Source organism: Canis lupus, chromosome 9 (genome assembly GCF_003254725.2).
Source record: "Canis lupus dingo isolate Sandy chromosome 9, ASM325472v2, whole genome shotgun sequence".
Lineage (NCBI taxonomy): Eukaryota > Metazoa > Chordata > Mammalia > Carnivora > Canidae > Canis > Canis lupus.
Genome location: NC_064251.1, coordinates 35,354,591 through 35,378,726, shown reverse-complemented (window position 1 = coordinate 35,378,726; position 24,136 = coordinate 35,354,591). Strand labels below are relative to the sequence as shown.

General features: G+C 34.5%; 1 protein-coding gene across 3 annotated transcripts in view; it reads right to left on the bottom strand.

Annotated features, from left to right (window-relative positions):
- Positions 1 to 655: 655 nt before the first annotated feature.
- CLTC (clathrin heavy chain) overlaps positions 656 to 24,136 on the bottom strand; it is a 66,437-nt gene continuing 42,956 nt past the window's right edge. For 2 of the 3 annotated variants that reach the window (XM_025440716.3, XM_025440718.3), the window contains 20 exons: positions 23,148 to 23,311; positions 18,706 to 18,831; positions 17,924 to 18,066; positions 15,756 to 15,990; positions 14,913 to 15,035; positions 13,879 to 14,024; positions 13,460 to 13,643; positions 13,071 to 13,263; positions 12,450 to 12,607; positions 12,097 to 12,261; positions 11,873 to 11,980; positions 11,625 to 11,792; positions 11,351 to 11,500; positions 11,135 to 11,266; positions 10,914 to 11,024; positions 9,621 to 9,791; positions 9,057 to 9,278; positions 7,584 to 7,604; positions 3,827 to 3,902; positions 656 to 1,679 (listed from right to left, as the gene is read on the bottom strand). In XM_025440716.3, coding sequence (XP_025296501.1) covers positions 1,555 to 1,679; positions 3,827 to 3,902; positions 7,584 to 7,604; positions 9,057 to 9,278; positions 9,621 to 9,791; positions 10,914 to 11,024; positions 11,135 to 11,266; positions 11,351 to 11,500; positions 11,625 to 11,792; positions 11,873 to 11,980; positions 12,097 to 12,261; positions 12,450 to 12,607; positions 13,071 to 13,263; positions 13,460 to 13,643; positions 13,879 to 14,024; positions 14,913 to 15,035; positions 15,756 to 15,990; positions 17,924 to 18,066; positions 18,706 to 18,831; positions 23,148 to 23,311 — 2,921 coding nt within the window. In that variant the 3' untranslated portion in view covers positions 656 to 1,554. The remainder of the gene's footprint in view (positions 1,680 to 3,826; positions 3,903 to 7,583; positions 7,605 to 9,056; positions 9,279 to 9,620; positions 9,792 to 10,913; positions 11,025 to 11,134; positions 11,267 to 11,350; positions 11,501 to 11,624; positions 11,793 to 11,872; positions 11,981 to 12,096; positions 12,262 to 12,449; positions 12,608 to 13,070; positions 13,264 to 13,459; positions 13,644 to 13,878; positions 14,025 to 14,912; positions 15,036 to 15,755; positions 15,991 to 17,923; positions 18,067 to 18,705; positions 18,832 to 23,147; positions 23,312 to 24,136) is intronic. The other variant, XM_025440717.3, reaches the window with a different exon arrangement.

Below are 24,136 nucleotides of genomic sequence, written 5' to 3'. Positions count from 1 at the left end.
GCACATGGAACTTTCTCCAGAATAGACCACATCCTGGGTCACAAATCAGGTCTCAACCTATACCAAAGATTGGGACTGTCCCCTGCATATTTTCAGACCATAATGCTTTGACACTAGAACGCAATCCCAAAAAAGAAATTTGGAAGAAACTCAAACACATGGTGGTTAAAGAGCATCCTTCTGGTGAGGATTAACAATGAAATGAACTTAAAGTAACATTATTAGCCATCAACAATAAGGGTTGAATTCAAACACTGGATTAAAAAAGTCAAAGTACCCATAATGTAAGGGCCCTTACTATTCATGGTAAGGGATACATGCTTACATCTTTTTATTTCAAGTTAATATCACATCCACGATCTGTTCATTTAAGTGAAATGCTTATATCAAAACCTAGGTGCCCTCTGGTTAAAAGGATGGAGACAGCCAAAATGTAGCCCACTACAGTGCTAGTTCTTCAGACTACTGCATGTACCTTGTTAACTACAGAATGCACATGATATAATGCTGTGTTTCTCCGTATCCCAGTGCTCATTCTGCTGCTGCGCTCCTGCCTCACAGTACTCCACCTCAGTATCCAATATGAAACCACTACAACCATGGTTCTTTTGGTTTAAGTTTGAGAGGTATTTAATTAAAACTGCCATTCTACATGTTATTTCCACAGTCCAGTAATTTATTTTAAATTTGAGTAATTTCAAATTCCACAAACAAAACTGAAGAACAGCAATATTTTGTTTGAATTCTCTCTTCTGTACACTCAGTGATCTAAAACACCACAATATCCAACATACACAAACCTCAGGGAAGGGTTAGTAAATACACACAGATTGGAATCATGGTGCTCTGTTCCTGAATGGAATGGTCCCACAGAAAAAGCACAGGATACAGCACAACATAAGGGCACCTGTTACATATGAAGTGAGCAAAAACACACTAGCATTTTCTAGATGCGTAATGAGGAAACCTGCATAGGTTAGAGGGCCTTTTATGCTCAAAGTCAGGCAAGTTGTCTGTAATGCATTTTTCAAATAATTTGGAGAGCACTGCAATCCACTGTAGGATATGCTGATTAGTGTTGTCTTTGTTGGCATTGACAGTCTTACGTGGTCACATACCAGTATTTTTGCTGTAGCTTTTGAGTAAAAGAGATTTAAATGCATTTAGACAATACATATCGAAAGCTGTTTACATACACTAAATTTAAGAGATTCAATATTAGAGTTTTTTTTTCTTTAAACACTACAGAGTGCAAATCAGGTTCTTCACAACAGATTATTAAGCAGTTCTTCAAAGAATGAGGGGGAAGAAAAAAAAGCCCAAGTGAATAAAACATTGAAACTATTCCCCTTTGAAAATAAATTCTAAAATGATGCGGAATGTGAAATAAGCTTTTAACACAGGTGATCCGAGTTTATAGTTAGAAACAAAAAGTAGTCCTTCATGAAATAAAGGTTACAAGAACATGTGCCTGTTTTCCCATTATAAACTGAGAAGTGGGTAGAGACGATGTTTCAGTACGAAAATAGGCGACTACAGGATCAGCATTCTCTCTCACATGCTGTACCCAAAGCCAGGCTGTGGCTGCCCATAGGGTGGTGCAGTATAACCATAGCCAAAAGGTGCCTGGGGAGGGACTGCAACACTGGGTCCTGCTGTCAGCATCAATTGGGGCTGACCTAAAAACAAGAAAGACAAGAAGGGGCAGGGGATGGGGGGTGGAAGGTGGGAGAAACCGTTAGCATTATAGGATGATTACACTCCAATCTCCCCAACTCTAATAACATTATCACAACTTAGAATGAGTTTTGTAGTGGTGCTTTTGACTATTACAATTTTGGCAGGACAATCATCCTAAGAATGGTTCTGCCTAAAAAGCCAACAATTCAAGGCAGAGGGCAGAACTGTAACAGTAACTATGTTATTTCATTAAGGCAATATGCAGAGGCATGCGCCACATGACCGAGCAAGACAGCTGCCAATAAGCTTATCACTAGCTGGTATTTGCACATTGTATCTGGGAACAATATAGTAAGCACAGGAAAGCTTAATTTTTTAATAGATGTGTTTTTCTCACAAATGAACTTTTATTTTATTTTTTATTTTTTATTTTTTGTTGTACAAATGAACTTTTAAAGATAGGTTTAAATTTCTAATTTAAATGGCCACCTGGAGTAGGTTAGCATCTGAATCTGGACTCTCAGGTCATGGGATCAAAGCCCCATGGCAAGCTCTGCACTCAGAGAGGAGTCTGCTTGAGATTCTCTCTCCCTCAGCCCCTGTCCAGATCCAAGCTCTTAATCAATCAATCAATCTTAAAAATATTTCTGATTTAAGCTATCTAAACAGTAATGAAATAGCAACCTAATGCATACCTAGCAAAGAATCCAGTACTAAGTAAGAGAAATCAAAAATAACAAAACATATTCAAATATGCAATGGGAATGAATACATTAGAGCATATATACTGTTTCAAAAACTATGTTAACACTCTTATGTACTTCATTAAAAAAAAAGTTTTTAAGTAAACTACCCATCAACAGTGGGCTCGATATCACAACCCTGAGGATCAAGTCACATGCTCTACTGACTGAGCCAGCCAGGCGGCCCAACACTCTTATGTATTTTAAATAATGGTGATCACATAAAGAAAACAACCTGTAGGAAACCTGGCTATCTAAAAGGAGGCTATCTACCCACTCTCCTATAAAAGTATTCGTAATCCTCCACTAGAACGTAAGCCTAGTATCAGGTTTCTCTCAGACAAGTGACCTCATGTCTTTTTTCATGAAAACCAAAATTATTGTGAGCAAATTCTTTTTGGAAACCAACAGTTTGTAAAAACCGCTTTTCACCTCGATACCGAAATTTTCTTTTTCTTTTTTTTGATACTGAAATTTTCAACTGCCTAGAAGGACTCTCCATTTAAACACTCTGAAAGTAAGCCAAATTCAATAGGTGTCCCCAAAGCAGTATTGTTCCTACTGTTTCCTTATCTCAAATATGTCGAACATCTCACTCAAATATTTTAGCCTGTTTTTTTTTAATTTTAGCCTGCTTTAATCTAATCATCTTTAATCTACTTTTAAATTGGTCTTCTCCAACTTTATCAAAACTACACAGTCCTCTAAATTCCCCATATACTTTTTAACTATAATAATGAGTTCTCGCAATAATTTGTATATTATTATTTCCTTTAGCAAGCTAAGATCTAATGGTCACAATTTTATGCCTTCCTCCAAAGAACACCGGGTTGTAACGCTTCTAATTCACTGTTCAAACGAGTCTGTTCACCAAGAGTGAAAGGGAAAAGGAAGTAGTTCAGAATTGCACGTGGAAGAAGAAATTAAATTGCCTTCAATATTCACTGAGACTTTCGAGATCCTATCTCTCTGGAAAGTTCTCAAATGGAAATAACCCAGTTCTCTGCCCTGGTTAGAACTTAAAAAGATGTACTCTTTATGTAAAGCACACTAAAGACAGCCTTGGCATGTTCTCTTACCTCTGTACTTCTGAAAGCTGAATTCATTAATACTTCTTTCTTAGTAATTTATGAATCAATCAGTGAGCAGGCAATAGGAAAATTTAACTTATGATCTTAAGTGACTGTTTTTAAGTACTGTCTATGCATTTAAGATGACCTTCATCAACAATGTCAATGTCTGCTTTAAGATTATTTTCAGAAAAAGATGGCAGAATTATTCCTAAACTCAGTGAGCCTTCTACAGTTTAGAAACTTGCTATATTTCTGTTTTGAGGTAGGATCCCTAAAGAATGAAACATTTGTCTACTATTTTCTGTGGGGTTAAAAAGAGAGCGAGATTACCATAAACAATAGGTTGTGTCTCTGTAGCTTGTTCTTCTTCTTTTCTCAGTGATTCTGAAGCATCTAATTTATCCACCTGGAGAAAAACAGGTAATGTTACTTAGTACCTCAAAAGTATTATAAACCTAGGTTTATGGCAGAAAGTGGAAAAGCCTTAGTATGTTAAATTTGTCAAAATAAAACAGACTAAAGAACATTCTCAGGCCCCCTCAAATTCAATGGCAATGTTCACAGTTCAGTCAAGGTGATTTTTTAGCACTGTCATTATAAACCCTCAGGAAGGAGGGATTTATAAATGCCATAAAAGCTCACGCCAGGCTAAAACTGGGCATGCTAGGATGCAGCCAGCCTGAGGGAGGGAAATAACAAGAAGGAACCACTTTTTCAAATGAAGTTTAAACCATATCAAAGGTAATAATAATGAACTCATGACCAGGCAAGACTTCCCTTCCCAAAGGAAAAGATATTCAAAAAAGTGAAATGAGTTAATGACTGGACAAATACTCATTTAGAATAAGCTATCTTTTCTCATTTGTGCATAGTGTCTGCAGATAATTGCTACATATGTGGACTGAAGTTTAAGACACAAAGTGGCTCCATATTCCATCTTTTTAGATAAAGACAGGCTGCGTGCTTTAATGCTCTATTTTCTAAGAAGTAGAAATAGTAGTAGGAATGCCTAATTTTTGCCCCAATGTCTTTGAGGAAGAATTTTCTTTGCTTTTAATGAAGTCAAAGAACTAAGTGGCTATTACATGCTAACTACTCTAAATAAAAGTGGATAGTATCAGACCTAATACTGTAAAGTTCAAATGTTAAGAAAGAAAAAAAAAGAAAAAAGTGAAAGAAAGGAGCTGGAATACATAGGTCATTCCACAAGCTAGCTGAGTGACCCTAGCAAACCATCACACTGATCCTCAAATTTCCTTGTCTGTATAATGATATAGTTGCATTAAGATATTCTGCAACATTTGTTCCAGGACTAACATGATTTGGTTCTGTAATTCTGCAAAGAATTGGGGAGAAATCATACTAGGATAGTGGGCTTATGGGATGTCTACTAAACAACATCCAAATGCATTTTAAACTATATTTGTCTTTTAAACTATATTTTAAAAGTCTATCATTATACTTGAAATAAAACTAAAGCTTCAGATTTTGATGTTATCTATTACTCATGTTTTTCAAAATCCTAAATGCATTGGGTAAGATGGGGGGGCAGAGTGCAGGAAAAACTTTTAATGAATGTTCATGGCATATTACTCAGTAAAGCAAATAGTGAAAATTACTCACCAAAAAAGACATGCAGACTTTAGTGAAAAAGTATAAAGACTGGGTCCTAAAAAGGTCAAAGCAATCCCTAGTTTCTATTTGAAACTATTTAAAATAGTGTGAGTCTTCACATAGGTTATTAAGGTCAGGACAGTATTTTATACATATTTTAATTGTCCCATATTAAATATTATACATAAGTCTAATTCATTCTAGTTTATCAGGGAATAATTTGAGAAAAGTAAGTTGAGGTAGACACCTTAGACACCTTCAGATAAAATGTGGTTTTTCTACACTAGGAAAATGGGTTGGTTTGCTTTTGCATGCTATTTTACTATTTTATAGCCTAAGTGTTCATGTGTTAGAAATTACCCCAATATCAAATTAAAAACAACTATGGAGTAGAAGTACCATGAAAAATACCCAATATCTGGTATTCAAACTTAAAAAATTCTTTCAATTGTATACTTTAAAGCACAGTCTGTGCCATCAGGGTCATTTGGAGTTTTGTTAACAGTATCCAAGAGGTTATACAAAAAAAGCATACATGTATGAGTGTACATTACTTTCAAGTTACTAGAAGAAAAATGAAACACCAACCAAAAAAAAGTCACCACTGCATAAAACATTTCCAGACTTTAAGGAAAAGAATCTTAAGTGAACACAGGTTTAAACATTAATGTCAGAGGTGAATCTGAGTCAGATGTTGAAGAAAGATGTCCTATTAAAGAAGTATATTGAAGATTCAGAAGAGCTAGGAATAGCGCAATGCCCAGGCATGAACACAGATAGGTTGGGCATGGGGGGGGGGGGCGGGGGTGGCAGGGAGAAGAACTCTGAAGGAATAGCATCAAATTAAGCAAAAAAATTTTATTTTTCTATATAATGGGACAGCCTCTGGCATCGCAACATCTAATTTTTGTTTCTACTGACCCAATTTAGATTGCTCAAAAAAGAGAAGCAGAGAAGGCTTTTATGAACACAAGCTTTTGTTAAGAGCTGTAACAAAAGTTTCTGATCCTTGGATTTAAAAAGAAAAATTATAGGTAAGCATGTCACTGAGTTCAGTTCCATCTGTACTATTAAAAATTCACTATAATGTAAAAGGCTTTTCCACAAAGACTGCAATATGCTGCAGAGGAAAAGTTAACATGCAGTCAGTTATTTTGGTGTATGTGTGCATGAAAAAAAGGCAAAAGTACTGAAGCAAGAAGTGAGATCTGAAGATGACTGTTGCTATACAGGCTCTCAAGAAACACACACAGCCCACAGCAATGCTTATTTAAGAGTTTCAAAAGTAGTATGATGTAATTGCAATGACTGTTGTACATGCTTGATTTAAAACAATGCATAACACTGCAGTTCAATTACCTGTTTTTCACACACACGCTTTCTAACTGCCTTGCTTACTAGCTGCTGAAGGGCCTCACACACAATGCATTTTACTCAGGTTTGCCTTAAGTTCCAATGGTGATTCCAGTTTGGTTAAATATGATTCCAAGGCATTGTGCCCCACCCAAATTCTTTCAAATTTGTTTCAACTCTCCTTTACCTTCCCACCCTTTTACTACAACAATTTGATACCAGACATTAAGTTTGTTTCAGTTAAACTGGGATGGAGACAAGCCAATGAAGGAAGCAGCAACCAAAAGGTGCCTAAATTTGACCTTGGACAAGCCAACGGATGAATAAGAGAGCAAATTTTAGGTAGCTTCAGAGGTATGCCTTATTATAGGAAGAAGTTAATATTGCTTCATTATATACAGAAATAATCCATGTTGCTTGGCAACAATTATAGCAAGCTATTCTCATGATTAAAAAAGTTTTAATTCTTGAAAATGGACTAGCACCATAAGAACTGGACACCTGGAGAAACATGAGGAAAGTCTCTTCGGAAGCAGCTAGTATCTCTTGTATCTACTTTCAGCAAAAAATTAGTAAGAATCAAGAGATCAGAAACTGGATCACAGTCCTTCAATACCAAAAAAAACCCCAAAAAGCCTTTTAGGGCGTATATATATATATGTATATATATATATACACACACACACATATATAAATTCAACAACTGTCAGGCAAGCTCACAAAATAAAACCAGAGGCTGCTTAAATTTATTTAGAGTATTAAGAAAATCCTATTATGGTCCAGATATTCTGACAGGGAAGAGAAATTTCCTGAAACTTTGTAATTAATATGGAAACTCACCATGCTCGGTTTTTAATAATATATTTAAGAGAGACTGTGAACCAACTACTGATTAGCCTCCTGCCCTTCCTAAAGCCTATTAGCCGATTAGTAGCAAACATCTACTAATGTCCTACAGCTCTATTATAGTTATGTTTCAAGGGACTTGCAGAGGCTTTAGTGAAAATTTATTGGGGGAAAAAGCAGCAGCAGCAGTGTAGAAAAGGAAGGAAAAAAAAATCATGCAAGTTTCTTAGACTTAGTCCTCCAGACTTAAAGATGGAAAAGAATCAACTTTCACCTTTTCCTTTATTGCATCAACCTGCAAAGGAATTCAGAAGGTGCAGCTTAGAAAAAAATCAAATTCCATATTGAGCATAAAAAGGTAGAATCAGCAACAAAGGTTTAGGGGAGAAACATCTAACCACTAAAAAAGGCATGAGAAAAGTGAAAATAAAGGGCATACTGGAAGCAAAATTTAGAATATATTTTTTTAAATTTCAGAGCTTATTGCAGAAGAATTTATGCTAGAGTCAGTGTGAAAGAAAGCAGCTTAATCGCTAGTAAAACTTACAGCATTTCGGTTAACAGCAGCTTAGAGCCAAGTCTCATAAGTTGGCATTATGCATATGAAAAGAAGCTATTCTCATCATGGCTAATATAAGGCAACAGTTTTCTTACATTGGACTTGAAGCAGTTTTTATACCAAAAATGCTAATTCTTAAAAAATTAAAACTGAGCGATGTCTGGGTGGCTCAGCTGGTTAAGCGTCTGCCTTCGGTTCAGGTCATGATCCCAGGATTCTGGGATCAAGCCCCATGGTGGGCTCCCTGCTCAGTGGGGAGAGCCAGCCTGCTTCTCCCTCTGCTCCCTTCACCCCCCACCCCTGCTTGTGCTCACTTCCTCTCTCTCTCAAATAAATAAAATTATAATGGAACACAATGGTATCTACTTAGATGGCACCCTAAGGAAATATTCATACTGGGGGTCATTGATAGTACATTTCCCCCCTTTCCTCAGGCATGCTGAAGAGATCAGATGTGAAACTGATTTTAATAAGCATGTTTTACTTTTAACAAGTGGATCCTTTAGGACCATTTTAAAATGTTCTACAGTAAAAGAGCTACTAACTGTTGAGGATCAAGTGAGTAAAAAAAAAAATATTATGACATCAAAAAGTAACACTAGATAGGTAAATGAATTTTGTAAGATGATTATACCCACAGCTTGTTTAATGCACTTTTAGGTAATATGTTAATTATTAACCTGCTAGGATATTTTTAAATTGGGGATGAAGCTATCAAAATATTGAGATTAATGGGATGTTAAGAATATAGATTTTGCTTCCCCAGAAGAAACAGGCAGACATACTAAAGTCAAGAAGCAACCAAACAAAGGGAATCTACACTACCAAGTTATGGATAACTGAGTTATAGGAACTGATTTAAGGAAGATTTTATTTTGGGGAGAAAAAAAATCTTTATGTTTTTAAAAAAAAAAAAAAAGAACCAAACATACAATATAGAAGTAGTACTATTCACCTTCAGTAATACATGAAGAGGTAAAAATTCTGACAAGTTATGTTTAAGTTCCCTTTTCCATTCAATGTCATTTGCCAGATATTACACATTTCTGGAGAACAAAAATATTTTATGACAACCAAATGACTTACACTTCTACTAGAGAAAAAGCATTTGAAAAAAATAAATCTGTGCATGGAATTTTATATATCCTCAAGGTAAGTAGTTCTGAATACACCCAGAGGCACCATTACCTTTGTCAAGTATTCTTTCATGACCTGGATGAAATAGGGCATGGCAAAATCCATGATATTGTGCCTCCATGCAGTTTCCAGGACAACATCTGGCCTTAAAAGATCATAACAGGTAAAAAGACAAGCTCCAAAGCACTCTCTTTTTTCTTCCTGCAAAAACCACTGTAGGAGTTCTTCAGCCAACTCAGTATCTTTAGATTCAGAGGCATACTGCATTGCATCCTATTCAAAGAAAAGGATGAAGGTCAAATATTAAACTCAAATACACTAAACTGGCAAAACAAGTAATACAATAGGGGGAATAAATCCCAGTTATATCATTTAAATTGAAGATTTGTTGAAAGAAAAGAAGACAAGGAAATTTTTTTAAGAGGTTTGACATAAACAGAAGACCCCTAGAATCAAGAAATTGATAATTACTATCTCCCTCAAATGGGGGCTTGAGGGCAATTCTCATATACTTATACTTGTACAGACCACATCACTTCGAATATACCATTTTTAGGATTAAGACAGATCATCTAGTACTCGATTTAACAGACCAGCCCCACCACCTTTATCCACCTTATACAGGCTATCTTTTTTGCACAGCTCTACACTCTGTTTCCAGCGATTGTTGCCTTTGAAAAGATAAGCAGCAATTCTTCTGAACTCAATGAGTTCATGTTTTTCCAAACGCTGAGCAAGTGAGATATTGTCAAAATTGTCATAAGCATCTATTGATGTTCGCAGAGCCTTAAAAAACAAAACAAAACCATACAATGCCAAATCAGTTTCATTTTAGTTTAAAATTTGTTCCATCATTTTTTATCAAGAAGTCATTACTGTATATGACTGAATGTATAAGACTTGATCAATATGATGTATGAAGTGTATATATAAAATACAAATTGACCAATGAGCTATTATTACAATACGACAGCCTAAATTCAAGTGTCAGGCTAGAAAGTTGTAAGCTGAACAAGTATCAAGGTTCTTCAATCTGACTGCGTAACAATAAAGTGCTCAAAGGTACTATAAAAAAAATTTTTTTTAAAGATTTTACTTATTTACTCATGAGAGACACAGAGAGAGAGGCAGAGACATAGGCAGAGGGAGAAGCAGACTCCATGTAGGGAGCCCCATGTGGGACTCGATCCCAGGACTCCAGGATCACGCCCTGGACCAAAGGCAGATGCTCAACCGCTGAGCCACCCAGATGTCCCAGATTCTATAAAATTTCTAAAGATACAATTTTTTCCAAAGTGTTTAGTATCAAGAACTTGAATAGTTATGAAAATGGGAGGATTCATAATTTGGAGGAAAGATTTTATGCTTTAGAGAAACTCCTGATACAACACAACATGGTATTTAGTAATATAGAGCAGTATAAGATCTGAACCCATCATGTTGATAAAGAAAAAAGGCAACTAGCTTAATCTTACTTCTGATTTTATGTTTGCAAAATTCTTCACAAGGGAAAGTTTATTAAAAGACAGATACTAATATGCTACTGGGCAAGAAAAGCAGTGAATATACTTAATACCAAATAATTTCATAGACTAGTTAAGAGATCAAAGGCTTTTTTGAGCCTTACGTACAATCTAGGTGTTTAAGGACAAAGTAACAATAGTATTTTTTTCTTAAGCATTAACCAAGACATGATCTAAGCAAAATTCTACAAAACAGACAATTAGAGCTCAGATTTATCGTTCCTGAAAACACTAAGTTTAGATCGCAGGCATATAAGTACCTACTGTTTACAAACCTAAAAGATAATGTGTTTTTTTTTTTTTTACTCCAAAACATATCAACCTAGTGACTCAATCATAATCTGAGTTTTGAGTTTTTGCATATAAACATATTTGTATGTTTTACCTGATAATCTTCTTCTGTAATAAAGAGGTTGTTCAGTGATTCATTCACAGATTTGTTATTGTGGTTTTGAACTGAACGCAAATATGGTTTCACCAGTGGTAGCTGTTTAACCTTCAAAATAAAGAGTTTTGTTACAAACGTAGCATATCCTTATTGTTCAACAAAAGTTATCCAGATATGCCTTACTGCCTTGCTATGAGGTTCTCAAGTTTTTAAATTACCTTGCTGAAATAATTGACTGCACGAGTATGATCCAACCGTGGAGACAGCACCATCAGCAAATCATTTAACAACAGAGGCTTGAATTCCAAGTAGAACTGTATTGCTCTGTAATATAGTTCCACATTTGCAACCTAAAATGGGAAAAATCCATATGTAAGTTATTTCCTAATGAGCTCTCTCCTTTTGAAGCTTCATATTCTGAAGAAGTCACACACCTTGGTAATGATATCTTTGAACTGTCCTTCTTTCCACGCATCAGTTGGATGATTCATCATTGTAATTATGGCATTATCATATTCTTCATACTTGTCATACAAAAACACCAATTCTGCCCAAAGATGAGCTTGTTCTGCAGCTCTAAGCACCTAGAAAGATTTAATTGCTTTAGATATGGGTCTGTATTCTAGCTAAAACCTTAAAAAGAAAAGATATTTTAAGGTTTCAGTTACAGCTATAGAGCTACCTCACAATGTTAAAAGGTTGGGTTACCTTAGGAATATTCACTCTGGACCAGAATAGCTCCAGGTGCTCCCTCATTTTTTGTGGCTTAAATTTAGAATACAGAATAGCTAATTCGGTAAACATTCCCATATGAGCTCGCTCAAGTCCCAATGCTGCTTCCAACATGGTTATCAGTTCTTCAAAGTATCCTCGATCCTAAATAAGGAAATACACAATTAAAGATAAGACTACCTGTGGCAATAGATCTCAATTAATACAAGACTCCTGTTCATTACCTGATAGTAGTTGATAAGTTCCTCCAATTCATCTGCATGTACTACAATATGAAGCCCACACATCTGAGCAAGACGGAACTCCTTGCCATCTACACAGGCAAAGCAGACCTATAACAAAAATTTCAATTATGAAAACTCAAATATAAACATGGCTGGTTAAGTCAATCAGTTTAAAAAGATTTCTAAGAATCCTAATTCTTCACTCAAATGGATGTTGAGATTACCTCTTTCCATGTTCGAGTACTGTTAGCTTTCCTAGCTCCATCAACAGCTGCCTGATATTCACCCAGGTGAACCAGAGTAGATGCCAAGCGTCCAAAATTGGATACATTATTGTACAATAGTTTAGCAGCATCATACATTTTTTCATCGTAACAACGGTCGCCAACCTGAAACAAACAATCTATTTTCAGTAAGTATAAACTCAATCCTCTTTCTAAAGTCATAACCCAATTTAATACTGAGAAACATTATTTTTCCTTGGAAATCATCAGTTGTGACGGGTTTAGATCCTATTAACAAAGTGGCTTAACCGTTTATTTTTATTCTCTGAAAAATATCGGAATAGGAAACCCACTTGTTGGATATGAGCATTATTTGGCCCATTGATGAACTCTTCTAACTCTGCAAGGCGGTTTGTTTTAGCCAAGGCAAATATCAATTCTGTCTCCACATAGGACTCACGAGCCTTCTTACGGGCCATCTGCAAGTACTTCACCAGTTCTTCCCAGTTTCCTAGGTATAAAGAAGAAAATAAATTCAAACACTAACATCCTAACATTTATCTTTTCACTCAAGTGAGAACTGCTATTTATTTCCTTTCTAAGGAAATAACATAGAGAATAACATAAACAATAAAATTTATCTAAAATAGCAAAATTTCTATTACATTTCTGTATTACCACTGACCAAATGAATAGCTGAATTCCCCTTTTCCTTAAGGTTGTAAGATTAGAATTTGATGAGAATTTTAGGAGATTTCAAAACAGAAAACTAATCTTCCCTATGGACCTTTTTAAATTCACAAAATGGAACCTCTCTGTATGTGGACTAAGATTAAGTGGTAAATGTCTTCATAAGTAACCATGCAGTATCTAACTCCTATATAAATTCGGAATAGACCTAAATATTAATGCTTAGCTTAATCATAGCTTAGGTACATTTTCTGAGGTCACAAACACATAAAAGTAAGTCGTACCACTAGTGTTGGCAGCCTGAACAACTTCCATGTAGGATGAAGGATCATCTGCTTTGATATAAGAATCAATGGCTTCTTTCACCATTCCTTTCTGCAACTGGGCTTTAGCAAGCTGACTCCAAACTGCAGGTTCATTGCAGCGTTCAGCAAACTCATATGCCCGATCCAAATTTCCAATATGTTCAATCAAGACCTAGGCAACCAATATTTGAATTTGGGTTCAAATTGAATCAATCAATAAAATTGAATCAATCTTGCCACATAGCAATTACATTTAAACAGTTAGGATTTTATTGCTTTTCTATAGCCAAAGCAATCGATTTTGCTGGGCACCAGGCCTAACAGGACAACACATAATATTGAATCAACTTGTGAATGTGAAGACCTACCTGAACTGCTGAAGTATTAACATCAAATTTCCGGAAAATGGCAAATGCTTCTTCAAACAACTCATTGCAGATGGCAATATTGGCAATATCTGGGGCATCATAATTATCCAGGCGGTTAATATACTCCATAACACGTGTACGGTCAGCCTTGATTGCAGTGAGGATGAGGAGATTTTGCAGATTCCTTTTAAGAAAACAAAAATTTGAATGCATTATTTCAAAAGCTTATCAGTCATAAAGAATAAACACTGTGGCTATGAGGAGTTTTTTCTCAGGGGCAGAGTTAGAAAGGAGGGTATTAGAAGAGTCAGAATTCAAACAACTTTCTCTAATCTTTGTCTCTTTGTTCCTTCTCAAAAGTGATAGACGGTAACTGAAGACTGAATAGAAATAGCCAATGGACTCTTCTTATAACATACCTGTGTTCACTAAATACAGAGTTATCAAGGACAATTTTCTCCAGTAGTTCAATGAGTTCATTAGGAAGGTCTGCAGTCATAAAAGCCTTGACAGTTACTGATACTTCTTCAGGGTCCTGAGTCTCAGACAAGGCTGTCTGTACAACCTACAGATTACATACATACACAGGGAGTTAATGGTACTGAAAATCAAGGTAGTTATGAAGAAAACATTCTACTCTTAGGCTGGCATCTCGGTAGAAAACTTGAGAATAAATACCTTTAAATTCACAACATGAAGGGTTTTCTACACAAATCCACATATACCCACATTATGTGTATTTCTGTTCTTTAGAAAAATCACCTAATAAGATAATTTCTTTTTCTCTGATTAAAATATTATCCATAACTTTAATGGCTACATATGAATTCAACCACACAGATGTGGCAATATGGACTCAGTAATTCCTCTATTTTTGGCTAATTATATGGCTCCCAGGTGCTTCAATATTTTTTCCAGGAAGCTTTGTATCTAACATGGGAATTTTCCTTAGAAATGCTTCCTAGGAGAGGAATGAAAAATAACCCTCAATTTATTTGCTTCCTTATTTATACTTCTACCAGGAGAATTTAAGAACCATTATAACAACCTCTAATTTTAGGGTTTTGAAAAAACGTTTATGGGAACCTGAGTGGCTCAGTAGGTTAAGCATTTGTCTTCAGCCCAGGTCATGATCCCAGGGTTCTTAGATTGAGCCCCATATCAGGCTCCCTGCTCAGCAAGGGGTCTGCTCCTCCTACCTCTTCCACTACCCTCCCCCCTGCTTGTGCTCAAGTGCACTCTGTTCTCGCAAAAATAAAATCTTTAAGAAAAAGTTTTCATTTTATGATATGTGTGCAAGATATATGTATATTAGTTTAATTTTATTTTCTTCTACTTTTTACTGACTTCTCATAGTTAAATATGATCCATTTAAGTACATATAGATATGATGATGGGAAAGGTTTTATTCATAGTTGAAAGGATGAGCCTTAAACACAATTGCCAATTTTACCTGGTCAATTAGGGGTCTCCTGTAAGGATTGCTTTCCAGCAGCACACTACCCCATAATTCTGGATCCTTTCGGCGTACCAAATAGCGGGAAAGACTTTTGAAGAGGGAATTCTCATTGCAAACCTAAATAAGATATTAAAGGTTAGTTTCAAGGTAAAAAAGTAAAGACTTCTTATAGACTAACTTTGCTTTTAAAGGTTATTTTGTATGATATATATATAATATATATATATTATATACATGTATGTTAATATATATATAATCTGGTATATGGTGTTAATAATTTTTTAATTAATCACTTTTACATATAAGCTTGAGTAGGTCACAACCAAGTTTTTATTAAAATTCAATAAGCAATCCTAGAAAAAAAAGCTAAAAAGGACATTATTGGGTCAATGACAAAACTAGAATATTACAGATTTTTAAATTATTCTATCAGTGTCAGGATGACTCAAGTTGGTATCTACAGTGTGGTTATGAAACAGAATATTTAAGTCTTAGGAAATATACACTGAAGAGGTATGCAACCTATTCTCATATGTATACATATATTTGTATGTATGGTGTGTATGTATGTTTATGTATGAGAATGAGTGTACGAGAACACAAGTGATAAAACTACTGGAGTTAAAATGTTAATAGGTGAATACAGACTTAATTTACTATTTTGGCCACTTTAAATTCATAATTATTGGCAAATAAAGTTTTTTTAAAAAGCACACATCTACAAGGAATGTTCTGTATTAGCCACTGTGAAACTCAAAATTCACTAATCTAACATTATACAACAGGTTTTTAAAAATGCAGCCTTCTCTCTATACATATTTAACTAATAGTACTCACATTAATAAGTTCCAGATCACATTGGCCACGTTCATAAGCAACACAGGCCAGATGTGGATCTCTCTTCTCACAATACTTTCCAACAACGCGACTGTCATAATAAGGATTTTCACGAAGAAATCTCTCTGGGTTGTTATTACTGTCTATGTAGATTTTGGCTAATGCGTTGTGAGTAGCAGGCTCCTCACAGCCCTCATGAATTCTGGCCTCTAGCCAAGGCAGAAGTAGTTTCAATCTAATATTTAAAAAAACAAAAACAAAAACAAAAAAACGAAACACACATATACACAAAACAACACAAAACCACACATGCTATATTATAAAAAAAAACACACAACTCTTGACAATGCTAATTACAGAAGTATTATGGTATATAATATGCTTTCCCATACATAATTTTGAATTCTCAACAATTCTACTACAAATTGGGAAATTACGATTCAGAGATGGTGAAATGATTTGCCCAAGATTACACAAAAGGTATAAAAGACTATCTTTAGAATCTCCAAGATCTATCTGCTACATTATTCAGATAGGATATAGAAAAAAGAGATTATAGATTCATATTGTTATTTTCTTATACTAAACAAAATATCTAGACCTCAGAGAAATTTTGTTTAGAAGATGGGGATGTCATATGAGAAAACAGGCCAGATTATCTAAGGTTCCTTACAAATCTAACACAATTAATAGACATTACCTATAGCAAAAGGGTGCAGTACACTAAATACACAATGGGAACAAAATCTGGTAGCTTCAGAAGCTCTGGGTTTAATAATTCTAGCAGTCATATGATCACTTCACCAAGGATCATGGTTTCACTGAGCTATATTAGCTTTTGTTTTAATGGTCCTGATGACCCAACACTCCTGACCCTGGTTTAAGTATTAAAAGCACCCAGAGGGAGGTGCCTGGCTGGCTCAGTTGGTGGAACACGTAATTCTTGATCTCAGGGTACTGAGTTCAAACCCCACGTTAGGTATAAAGATTAAATAAACTTTTTTAAAAATTAAAAAAAAAATACCCAGAGGAAAAACAACAAGCCATATTTTGGCTATCAAAATCATATAGTTATTATGAACATACTCCCATTAGAGTAAAGACACAACTTTAATATTAAGGCAAAAAAAAAAAAAAATCAAGATCCTATAAACATGTGCAACCTAAGCAGATGTGCCATGGCAACCGAAAGAATAAAGATTAGCTAAAGCACATCCAGACTAGTGACTCAGATGTTAATCTAGCTTATCATAATATAATTTGTAAGTTAAAGACCAAATAGTCTAACTGTAATTCTCTGGCTATTTGCTTGCAACAACAACAAAAGATTGTTTTCAGGTATTAGATTTAAGACTCAACTCAAACCTCTTTCTAAATGTTAAATTGTAATGACCTATAATCAGTTCAAATGAGGCTCAAGCTTTTAAAATCAGTATTATATATATGTGTATATATATATCTCCATTGTCTTTACACAATTTTTCTGTTTGAAATATTCAAATGCAAATTCTATGAATATCATTTTTAGGATACCTATACTAAGGTTAAAATTAAACCCCACAGGTTTTCTTATATCTTTTCATACCCAGAGTAACTTTCCACTGTTCGACCAATCCACCAACCTCATTCACTATATCAATACTTTCTAAACACTAGTTCATCAAAATGTCCCAGCTAGAAAAAGGACTTCATAGTACAGTATTAGAAGCACTTATACTCTATTCTCTTCCACTGGAAATTCAGAATTCATGTTATCACATTTAGGTTCAAAATAAATCAGTTTAACCCAGAGTTACACAGGAAACTTTTTTCTCTCATTTGAGAAAAATTAACCAAAGAAGAATTAGTTACTAAAACAGTGGTATTGGACCTAACTAAAAAGAGGCTTTTTATGTAGTTTACATTAAAAACATATAGTCAAACCACACAGTTTTAATTATAAACACGCAAATAATGTCTGTATGACAAAACTGTAATGTTTTAGAAACAGATTTTTTTTCCAGTACTCAAGCTATCTTCACTTCTCAATTGGAGGTCTCCAGGGAATTATGACGCACATTTTACTGAATAGCTTTTAGGCAAATGACAGGCTGTTATTTTTTATCCAATAGCATGCTAAGAGAGACTACTCATTTATAGGAGTTATGTAGGTTCAAATGGTACTACACCTGTTTCTTTTTTCAACCTCAGCAACAAGCTCATCAGTAGAGAATTGACCTCTTACAACAAGAATCAAATTTTTAATAACATCTTCAGAGCAATCAACATCAAGCAATCCTCCAATAACCACAGGAAGTCGACTTGGATTTACCTATGGTTTAAGAAAAAAAAAAAAAAAAAGAAGTCATTATGTTATTAACAAGCAAAGCAAAAAAGGAGTTTAAAAAAATTAAACTCATTTCCCTCTTTGAAGCTCAGTTTTAAAATTCAGTAATAAACCAAGAGTCTGAATTTGCTAGTAGAAAAAGTTAGCAGGAAGTATGGGTTGGTTAATTCATACCTCCGACTGCTCTAAATAAAGTCAGTCTGTCCAAAGAGGCTATAGTCACAGAATGTCTATGGAAGACTAATTAAAAGGTCTCCATTAGAATAAAACTGTTTTTCTTTTTTCTCTAGTTACAAAGTAAAGTTTCAAATATCTATGTTAAGATGGTTTTAAAACTCTGCTTTAGAGTCTATGACTTCTACATGGATATACTTCAGGGGTTGGGTTCAAGTTAACTAGTGTGTAGGTCATCCAACTTTTCCAACTATAGCAGTTTGTTCTGCTTTAAAGGCTTAATATGAATGTAAATTTCCAATCTAAATAAGAAGTCTAAGGAGAAAAAAAAAGTTGAAAGGCACTGTAGCAGACTACTCCCATTTTGTAGTACAGAATTTCAAAGGATATGAAGATTTCCAGAGTGTGAGAAGTAAAATTTACAATAAGGTATTTTTAAATATTACTTACCTTCTGTACATATATTTCTATATACTTTTGAAGATTATTTCTATATAAATAGAGCACCAAATCATGGACAAAGTCAAATCGGTCACATACAATGATAAGTGGTAACTGATCTGTTAGCTTCGCTTCCTGAAAAAAGAACAAAAAGTAGCCTTAATTTTCTCCTTTTTTGAGCTATCAAATCTATGTAAAATATGAGAAGCTGTTCTACACTGGTAAGAGAGGCTCACATAAACTTGGCTCTTCTCTCAAAGAAAGAAATGCCCCAGTAGATGGTGTGTGCCCATCCCAGTTTCATTAAATTTTTATTAAGCTAGACTTAGCCTCAGAGCAAAACACCCTTTACCAAAAAAAAGATAACAAATTAAGATTTATGAGCCACTAGTGGCACTTAGGATATAAAATCATCACAGTGGGACTTTCATTAATAGTAACATTGCAACTGAGTTTGGAGTTCATAAGAACTATAGTCACATTATAAAAATTATGGCATAAATGGCTCATAGTTATTTCAAACTAATGATTTCTTTTTCACCCCTCCCAATTCCAATCTATATGGCCAACTTCTAACACTATTACAATAAAGCCTACAAGGAGCAGCATGATGATTTAAAAAAACAAAACAAAACAAAAAACACCACACATTTAAAAAAGAAAAAGACATCTTTAAATTACCAATTACTTTTACCATTACAAATACCAAGCTATAATCCTACTTATAGATTGACACAGATGGTACAGACAGGTAGCTAAGACCTGTACTGGGCATTTACCTGATACATGTCCTGTTACATTCCACAGACATAAGGTACAGCACAAAAAATAACAGTTTCCATCAGGAATTCATTTATACACAGTGAAACATTCCTCAATAAATGATTCCTCTATGTCAGTTTATTAAGGAAGCACAACTAAGCAGGTTAGACTTTCCCTAATGACAGCCACTCAGAATATTATTTGCAATATTAAAATAAAATGGTTCCTAAAGTTTAGTGCACATCACTCATCCAATCATAAATTTGAAGATTAGACTATGAAATGTTCAGAGAATACCCAACTAAATCTAGGAGTCAGGGAAATCATGAAAAAAAAAAAATCAAAATGGCTGTAAATCTGAAGTGGAAGTCCAGCTGCAGATTTTTCACATTAAGGAAAGTCTAAAGCATGTATTTAGCACCATGGAAACCTGTACTAACAACTACAATCATTTCTAAAACATGTTGGATCTACCTATCCAAAATATTTCAGTTAGCCAAATTTTTCCTACTAAATGAACATCAGAAAGTTAGTGGATCAATATACTAATCTTCTTTATCCTCTTTAATATACACATAAAATATTACATACTTTACCACTTAGAAAATACACTTGAAAATAATGGAAGATTACCTATGTGTTCTATTCTCATGCATGCATGGGTGTTTGAGGTTTCTGTTGGTAAAGATAACCAGAATGTATTTCCAATGAAAATTTAAGATTGGAAAAGTAGACAAACACTAGTGTATTTTCTTGACTGCCTTAATTTGCACATGATTTCACACATGGGAGTAATGCTATTAATATTTTAAATTATGTATTAAAAAGCTTAACCCTCTAGCTATTATATGGTTAAAGATTTGAAGAACAAAATTGAAATTATATAAACACATTCAGAGGTTTTCTTAAACATTATGTTACTTACTTAACTAATATTTACTGAGTACCCATATACCGGACACTGTTCTTATGCAATGAAATAGCAAGGAACAAAGTAAAGCATTCCCTCAAGGAACATATGTTCTAGTGGGAAAAAATAACGTCTTATAATATTAAGTGTTCTAAGGAAAAATAAAACAGGATATGGGAGAGGTGAAGATGGAATAGGAATAGATTTTATTCTAAACAGGGTAATCTGAGACATCCTTTCTCATAACATTTCATCAGAAATCTGAACAAAGGTAAGGAATCCTAATCATGAAGATTTGAAGATTTGAGAAAAAAAGTAGAAAGGGGCACAAGCAAGGGTCCTGGGGCAGGAGAAGGTTCAGGGAGTTTGAGGAATAACAAGCAGGCCAGTGTGGTTTAAGTACAACCAGAAAAGAAAAATTATTAAAAAAAAAAAAAAAAAAAAAAAGATCAAAGGTAGTAGAAAGCAGATCATGGGTCCAAAGAACAGTTCCATGCTTTCTATGGATAGCTATAGTTCTACAGGGTGAACGTATGAGCCAAATGATGCTACTGAAACCACTTCCTCCTGCTCACAGGCTCCTTTAAAGACAAAGTTATAATCTACCAATCTCTGTATTCCTGGTGGCTAACATGGAATTGCCACTTGAATGTTCAAGATCAGAGTATTTTTTCTTATCAGAGTTTACATATAACACCAATTATTATACAGCTAGGATCTCCAAACTGAAATTTAATGGCAGTGATGATGAGATGTAGCATTACAGCTATATTGTACAGGTCAATAAGGAAAGTGAGTAAAGTGTCTAGTATGTTCTATTTTTACTACTGGGGTGAAAGGTTGAATACAATAGTAGCATCTTAGTACTGAGCTCCCATCTCAGACTGAAGATAAGACACAAGGTTTACCTCTAACTTGGGCTGGAATTAAAATTCCTTCACAAAGTCATGAATAACTTAAAACCAATGATAAAACTTGCTTGATAGAAAAAGATAGGTAGGCTGACTACCTTATTTCCAAGGCCCACCAACAGTTTATTAACAATGGTTATCACTTGAATACCTATGGCAATACAAGGTACTGACTAGATCAACACAGCTTCTGGTCAGAAAAACTGAGGCTAAGTTAATTTGCCTGAGGTAACAGCTAGGTAAATACCGAATGAACAAATAATAGCTAATAACAGAAATAGAATTTGAACCAGGTCTCACTGGTTTAAAAGCCCAAAATCCACATCCATTTCCCCACTCTATCAGATTTGCACCTAATTCACAGCATGATGTGTGGAAGGGGAGTCCTCTTCTCATTAGATCTCAGGGGCTAAGCAACTTAAGGCTACACTATGCTAAAATCCAGAGGATTTTCTTTTTTTTGAAGCTCAATAACTATTTTCACTTAATTGTGATGTTCATTTAGTCCTGCTTTACACATAAATCACTTAAAAAATACAAATGCAATTCTAAAGAAATGACAACTGAAGCTTAACAGTCAAGAGTTTAACAACAACGAAAAGGGAATCTAAGAATCTGGTAGTATTTTTTAAAAAGGAAACAGTACCGATACTCAAAGAAGGAACTAAATTGTAGTCATGGTACTCTAGTCAAGCATAGAGCATCAAATCTTTCTCTCATTTGGAGGGCTTTCTGATACCACAAAGACTTGGGTTCAAACATATCATACTATCTAGGCTACTGAGAATACTCGTGATGGCCAAGGTATTATATAAACTATACCATGGAGAAAAGTTTATCTTTTAATCTAAAATATAAGGCAACTTCTATACTTTAACTACTTCATTACATTAAAACCTCTATTTAGCTATTTAATCTAGAACCCAGTAGTAATTCTTCAAAAGAACAGTTAATAAAACTATAGATTATCTAAAATAACAGTATAGGAATAGGAAAAGCCTGGTTTTCCTACTTAATTACAAAATAAACATTTTGGGTTTAGTGTCAATGTAAAAATTCTTCCAAAAAGACAAAAACTAAGAACTTTACATACAATCCCTAGAATCATTTCGTGTATTATTTAAATGCAAAATATATATATCTTTAAGGGGTTCTCTAAGTATCCTATAGTTTACCTGATTTTTATCGACAACTGCCAATTTTAAAGCTTTTATTTTCCTCATAGTGTGACTGGAAGGTATGAGAATAAAGCTAAAGTTAAGTAAACATTAATTTAACTGTCTTTAGGTATGTTTTGAAGAGCTAAAAATCTTTAAATCATTACTCTTTACTGCAACACAGGCAGTTTTCTGTAACTAGTATTGCAAAGCTGAGGGGTTTTTGTTAGATCGTACCTTCAGTTTAATGAATTATACACAATTAATATTTAGTTTCTAAACAATAGCTAATTTGAGAGAGAGATAAATCTAAGTCCTTTAGATAGTCGTCTGTATATAAAAGAGGACACTGAGGACAAACTGTTCTTATCTTCAAAGGGAGCATACTTGAAATTCTAAAGTGACATTGAGAATCTCCAACCACATTTCAAAATTTTTCTTCAAAAATTCAAGTGGAAGGAAATTTCTTCGACATAGTGCCATTTTTCTCTTCTTTTAAAGAGATGGTCCTTCTTAAGTATTACTTACCAACTCCCTTCCTTATTTCAAAGGAAACCACAGAATGCTAAATTTGGAAGAAATAATTCAGCACACAATTTTGCTGAGAATTTTCCATTTAGGGAAAACAAATATTTTAAAACTATGATGATACTGACGTAGAACTGCTGATCTTCATTCCAGCCAGAAAGTGCATTATTCAAAACCACTTACCTTGAGAAAATTCTTGACTCGCTCAGGATCATAGCAGTTGCTTTCTCTGCAGATTCTTTCTACTTCTTTGATCTGCCCAGTCTTGCAAGCTGCCTGAATATACTTAAAGTGCACATCTGGGTCCTGACTAAAGTTAACAATGGATCCCAGAAAATAAAAGAGACCTTAAAGAGACAAATAATTGAAATTAAGTATAGGTGCACCTTTGAGAATGATAGAACTGAAAAATATTTAAGCAATTAAAAAAATAGTATGTTGATTATACCTCAATTTAAAAATAAATGTTATATTGAATAGCCCCAAATAAAAACTGGTTGCTCAAAAAGCTTAATAAGAATACTAATTAATCCAATAACCAATTCAATAAATGAATATACACTGTAATCTCTACAAAACAGATCATTCAATATTTTCTAGTAGTTGAGAAAGAGGCAACTACTTAATACCAAAGCTAATCATACCATGTTCCATATGAGAAATTTTAAATAAAACCACACCATATTCCATGAAAAATTTTAATGAATTTTAAAAAAAGATTTTATTTAGGGGCACATGGTGGCTCAGTGGTTCAGCATCTGCCTTTGGCTCAGGTTGTGATCCCAGGGTCCTGGGATTAAGTCCCACATCAGGTTCTCCATAGGGAGCTTGCTTTTCCCTCTGCCTGTCTCTGTGTCTCTCATGAATAAATAAAATCTTTAAAAATAAATAAATAAACTTATTTATTTGCTATCTCTTTCAGATAAATAAATAAATCTTATAAGATATGTATCTTATATTTATTTGAGAGAGAGGTAGCAAGACAGAGCACAATCGGAGGGAAAGGAGAAACAGGCTTCCCACTATGAGCAGGAAGCCCAACTCAGGGCTTGATCCAGGAGCCTGGGATCATGACCTCTGCCAAAGGTAGATGCTTAAGAGACTGAGCCGCCCAGGTGCTCCCTATATATGAGAAATTTTAAACGAAGTCCTTTATAACAGGTTTTTCCTAT